Source organism: Arachis hypogaea, chromosome 13, assembly GCF_003086295.3.
Source record: "Arachis hypogaea cultivar Tifrunner chromosome 13, arahy.Tifrunner.gnm2.J5K5, whole genome shotgun sequence".
In the NCBI taxonomy this organism is placed as follows: domain Eukaryota; kingdom Viridiplantae; phylum Streptophyta; class Magnoliopsida; order Fabales; family Fabaceae; genus Arachis; species Arachis hypogaea.
Genome location: NC_092048.1, coordinates 36,979,373 through 36,985,145, shown reverse-complemented (window position 1 = coordinate 36,985,145; position 5,773 = coordinate 36,979,373). Strand labels below are relative to the sequence as shown.

The window sequence follows — 5,773 nt, the reverse complement described above, 5'->3', positions numbered from 1 at the left end:
CACAAGGATAGGATTATTATTATTATTATTATTACCTGCTGTAAGTTGGATGAACATGCCATGATCGTGAATTCAGGAGTGTTAGATTTGAGATTTGAATATTGTTCGAGAACATTAATTCAATTGTAGTAGTACGACTAATTTTATGGATTGTTATTCTTATTGTGTCAAATTAAGATACTATTGTAGTAGTACTAACTAATTTCATGTCTATTTTTGTATTAGTTATCTTTAGAATTTGAATCTTGGTTGTTCTTAAAATGTTGGTGAAGATATTATTTTAAATTTTTTAAGTTTTTAACTATTTTTTATTTTTTATTTATGTGGGAACAGTTTTACCGGTTCAACCAGTGATTTATCGGTTGAACTAATAAATCAGTGAACCAGTAGCCCGACCGGTTTGATCACCGGTTCGGTTCTTACAACTATGAATATAGTTTTTAATGGGAAGTTTTGAAAAATCTAAGATGCTGTTTTATAACTTTGAAAACTAAATATTGCTTAAAACTATCATCATGAACTTATAAACAACTTAAAATTAATTAATACATAAGTGCGTTTATTCAAATTTTTCTTATGTATATCTACATTTGTTTACTATTAGTTAATAATTTTTTGATTACATTGATTGATTGTGTATTATTATTTATTGTGATAATATATTTTTTTTACTATTCAAATTTCCTTATATGCAATTGAATAGTATTGTGCTCATACATTTTTTTATATTTTATATTAATAATAGACTTACAACACAAGTATGGGGAGCGTTCACAAAAATTCAACAAAGAGTTCTGTTGAATTTGATGATTTGAGTTTTGAGTATAGTGGTTCTAGTGAAGAAAATGATATAAATATATCTCAAAAGAAGGGTACAATTGATGAAGCTATGAAAATGGTTGATCATGGAGATGGATTTGGTGAAGTTGAGAAAAAGTTAACTGAGTTGACCAAGGATGACATTTGGGGTATTGAGCAAGATAGTGTAGAGTAGTGTGTTTAATTCTACAAAAATTATGCCAAAGTACATGGTTTTGTTGCAAGGTGTGATGAAAAGGGTTATGATTTTAACAGCAACCTTAACATGAGACAAATGGTTTGTAATAGAGAGGGTACACGGAGAAAGAAGTATCTGGAGATGGAGAATAGGAAAAGAGACCACAGGCCGATAACACGTGTAATGTGTCAAGCCAGAATTAAATTTCACTATAATATGAAATTGAGGAAGTGGAAAGTCACTGCATTTGAAGAGACTCACAATCATGACCTTATCCCACCTAAATATATACAATTTGTCTCCGCATATCGCGTAATGACCGAGGCCGACAAAGCACAAGCCAACAGTCTGCATGATTATGGTGTGAGAACTTGCCATATAATGGGGTTCATGTTAAAGCAAAAAGGAGGACCTGAAAAAATTGGTTTTACAAAGAAGGATTTGTATAATCATTTCGACAAACCAAAGCGTGCTAAAGTTAAAGATGGTGATGCATATGCAGCATTGAGTTACTTGATTTCTAAGGCCGATGAGGATCTATTGTTGCAAGGAAAATTTACTCTGAAAGATAATAAACTTGAAAATTTAGCATGGGCTGACGGAGCTAGCATAACCGATTATCAATGTTTTAGTGATGTACTAGCATTTGACACAACATACCAGAAGAATAAATATAACAAGCCATTAGTTGTCTTCTCAGGAACTAACCATCACGGTCAGACATGCATATTTGGTTGTGGCTTGCTAGCAGATGAGAAGCATGAGACATATGTATTAGTTTTGAAGATTTTTCTTGAAATAATGGGTAATAAACATCCAACAACAGTGGTGACAGATGGTGATCTTGCAATGAGAGGAGCAATTAGAGAGGTGATGCCAAATGCAACGCACAGACTTTGTGCGTGGCATTTACATCGCAATGCGTGTGAAGCTATCAAAAATTCTGAGTTTCTTCATGGATTGAAGCACCTTATGTACGGGATTTTTTTTCTGGATGAGTTTGAAGATAAATGGCATCGCTTAGTATCAAAATTCAAGCTTTCTGAAAACGAATGGGTGAAAAAAACATACGAGATCAAAAGGATTTGGGCTTCTACATATTTGAACGACACGTTTTTTGGTCAAATTAGAACTACGTCACAATGTGAAGGAATTCATTCGTTGATAAAGCACTATATTGGTAAAAAATGTTATCTTTTGTATTTGATGCATAATCTTAACGAGTCAGTGAGGCAATATCGGACAAATGAGCTATTATCTGATTTTAAGTCATTGTTCTCAAGTCCAGTTTTAACTACATGTTTCGAAGACATCGAAAAGGAAGCAGCCAAAATTTTTACCCATAATATGTTTAAAGAGGTAAGGAATGAGATACTAGAAGCGAGTAAACTAAACGTTGTCGGCCATTCAAAGAATGGTAACAAAATTGAGGTGAGAATGAACAAATATCAAGAGCCGGCTATTGAATATAAGGTTCGGTATGATAGAAGCACTAACAACTTTGCTTGTGATTGTCGATTATTTGAGAGTCGTGGTATCCCTTGTTCCCATATTTTTTGTACTATGAGACATGACCATATTAGCACTATTCCTAATACTCTTATTCACAAGAGGTGGACGAAAGATGCTAAAAAAGAATACATTAGTTCACTTACCGCTGAGGATATTGAATCTGAAAAGATTGCTGGTGTTAGGTACGGTGCTCTAGCGACGCTTTGTTTTACACTATGTGATAAAGCATCAAAACATCGAGATGACTTCATGGAGATCAGAGAAGACATTTTTGGATTGATTATGAAACTCCATAAAAGACACAATCCAAATGAGAAGCTTCCTTCTACCGCCAACTTGGTAGGTGACCCAAGTGTTGTGAAGACAAAAGGAGTCCCACGACAAACAACCAAGACTGCTAAGGCCCGTAAGTATTCGCATTGTAAACGGATTGGTCATACGGTTTGTAGGTGTCCAAAACTATATGGTGGAGAATGCTCACTAAGTTTGAACGAAGAAAAATTGAATACTTACAATGACCAATCAAGTACAGAATCAAATGGTGTTACGGTAATATCTATTATTAATTTTTCTTTGTTTAGGGTACATTCTTTTCTGTACTACTTAGTTCTTTTAAAATTTATGTGTTGTTGGAATATATTGTATTACAGGATATGTCTGATGAGGAAACAATACACCAATGTAATGAAAAACGTAGTGATTTATTTGAAAATATCCAGAAAAAAGTGAATAAGCCTCATGTCCAATCTACAGAAGTTCAAAGCAACCACTACAACGAAAACAGAACAGAAAAGCCTAGTGCACAAACAAAAATAAATGCACCTGAAGCTGCTTCTGAGGTATATAACTGCGTATTATAATATAATTTGAACTGCAAGAAATTTTTTGATAGTTTTTATAACTTTGCATGTAGGACACAAAGAAGGATAGAATTTCAAGTGTCCAAAAGAGTAATAAAAGAAAGCGGTTAGATAATAATCACATCGAAAAGGTTAGTTTGCCTTGTTGTATTCTCATGTATTGATGCAATAATGTATAAAAAATGTTTTTAATAATTTATTTTTTTATATTTATTTAGCAGAGTAGAAAACCAAATAAAGAAGATCATCAAGTCCACCGAAATTGGAACTTATGGTGCTATATCCTCTACAAAGGGTATTGAGAATTTTCAATACATGAATGGATTACCTATGTACCCCAGTTTTAATGGATATTCCATGCCACCTTGTTATTCATACAGTGGAGGTGGAACACCCATGTTCCAGATAAATCCATCACATGCTAATGTACCAAATTACTACTATTATTGGAATGCAAGAGTTCAAGATTTTAACAAGAAGAAGAATTAATGCATTCGTCAATAATTATTAGTTGTGACTTGTGTTCGCTATGGAAGTGTATTACTGTACTCCAAACAAATTTTATGTTTTGCCCCCAATTTATTAACCATCAATATTCTCTACCTTACTCTCTGTCTGTCTTTCTACATAATTTCATTTGGTTGAAACCCTTTGCATATGGCAGCTAGTCCAATTGCATGTTGAAAAACATGTTCAATGAAAATTTTTTTGACATTGATAATAGATTTTTATGATTGAATCCATATCTTATCTATCAATACGATAGTTTTTATATTTATTTGTGGTTTATCACTAAAAATAAAGTTGTTTATTTTCATAATATAAGTGAAATAGTAAAAACTTAGAGATGGTCATATGAAGAAGATAAAGAAATGCTTAAAAATGTGATTAATCCCATGGGGAGAAAGCCTTCAATAATTAATTCACAATAAACTAAAAACATGAAAAAGAATCATTACAGTTTACAAATTCCTAACAAATAATATATTTTATTAGTGAGGATTAAAAATACAACTTTGTATGATATAACATAAAAGTAATAAAACCAGGAAAACTTGCTATGTGGGTAAAGTTTTAAAGAGCATTGATATAAATTATATTTCAAATTTTATGTGCTTAATATCTTTTATTATTGATGTAATTATTAATTAATGTTTTAAAATACTATGATACTTGGGCTTCTGGCCGTTTAAAAGTAAACTAAAATTATTTCTAAATAATTTAATTATATTTAATAGAATATTATTTTTTAATTAGACGGTATAAAAATGTATGCTGAATGGATATGTCACAAATAAATGAAGAGAATGCAGAAGTAACTTTTGGACGCCTCTTCTCACCCTATAGTAAGTTTTCTATCTTTAACTCATCTCTTTCATCTTCCGTCTTTCACCCCATAATAAATTTTCCATCTTGTAATCACTCCTTTCATCTCCCGTCTTTCCTTTTTCTTTTTCTTATTACAGAAATATGAGAAGTCAGGCTTTATGAAAAATTACTTCAGAAATAATTGATGCGAAACCCATATACATGATGACCTTTCATGTATCCAGTTTCCAAACTTCCTATAAATGGATGAAATTATTTTCAGTTACCACCATGGAATTCGAATGTCTTACATTCATATATGCATATTGCTTTTTCTACTTGTAATTATGTCTTCAAGAGGAACTAACAACTCCAGTTCAAAAAAAGCCAAAGCTGAAAGCAATCACACACCTCAATCACCATCTGATGACATTGGGAAAAATCTTGGCAGCGCTCAACAAAAATCAAATGTAACAAAAGCACAAGTGAAGAACACTCTGATGGAGGCCATCGAAATTTCGTCTAGGTTGGAATACACTTCAATTGATTCTATGAATTTTAAATTTTTTTCCGTATTTTTCTTAAGAATTTTGATATTTATTTATTTATTTATAATGATTTTCAGTCTCAATGAGGGCGTCAAGACGGTAGAAAATAAGGAGGAATTAAAATCAAAAGTGGATGTGCCAGGTGAAACCATCTTTAACAAGGTGATCTCTAATCTCTTCTCAGATTGTTATGTTGAATTCACTAAGTATTGGTCAGTCTTCAATTAATTCATCTGACAATTAGTTGATTAAACGTCTATAGCATTTCGTGGAATACTAATGTAATCATTTTCTTATCATTTTTCAAATATTTTTTAGGAGAATAAAGGTGAAAAATATGATGCGCTCAACTCACAAATCATAAAGATGCAAGAAGTTGTCACTAACTTGCAAAACATGGCCTCTGTCAATCAATCTATGATGCCAATGATGCCTTACTTTCACCCCATGCCGTCACAATTTTATAATCATTTGGGAGGATTTAACCCAAGCTCACCTCCTTATCCATCGCTTTCAATGCCAATGACCATGTCTCCATATGCAAGTCC

The 5,773-nt window shown here is 32.2% G+C and overlaps 1 protein-coding gene across 1 annotated transcript; it reads left to right on the top strand.

Moving 5' to 3' along the window:
• Positions 1-1,312: 1,312 nt before the first annotated feature.
• Positions 1,313-3,794, top strand: LOC112733573 (protein FAR1-RELATED SEQUENCE 5-like). The gene is made up of 4 exons (XM_025782580.1): positions 1,313-3,058; positions 3,160-3,348; positions 3,423-3,500; positions 3,750-3,794. The coding sequence occupies exons 1-4, from the start codon at positions 1,313-1,315 to the stop codon at positions 3,792-3,794; spliced, it is 2,058 nt and encodes a 685-aa protein (XP_025638365.1).
• Positions 3,795-5,773: the final 1,979 nt, after the last annotated feature.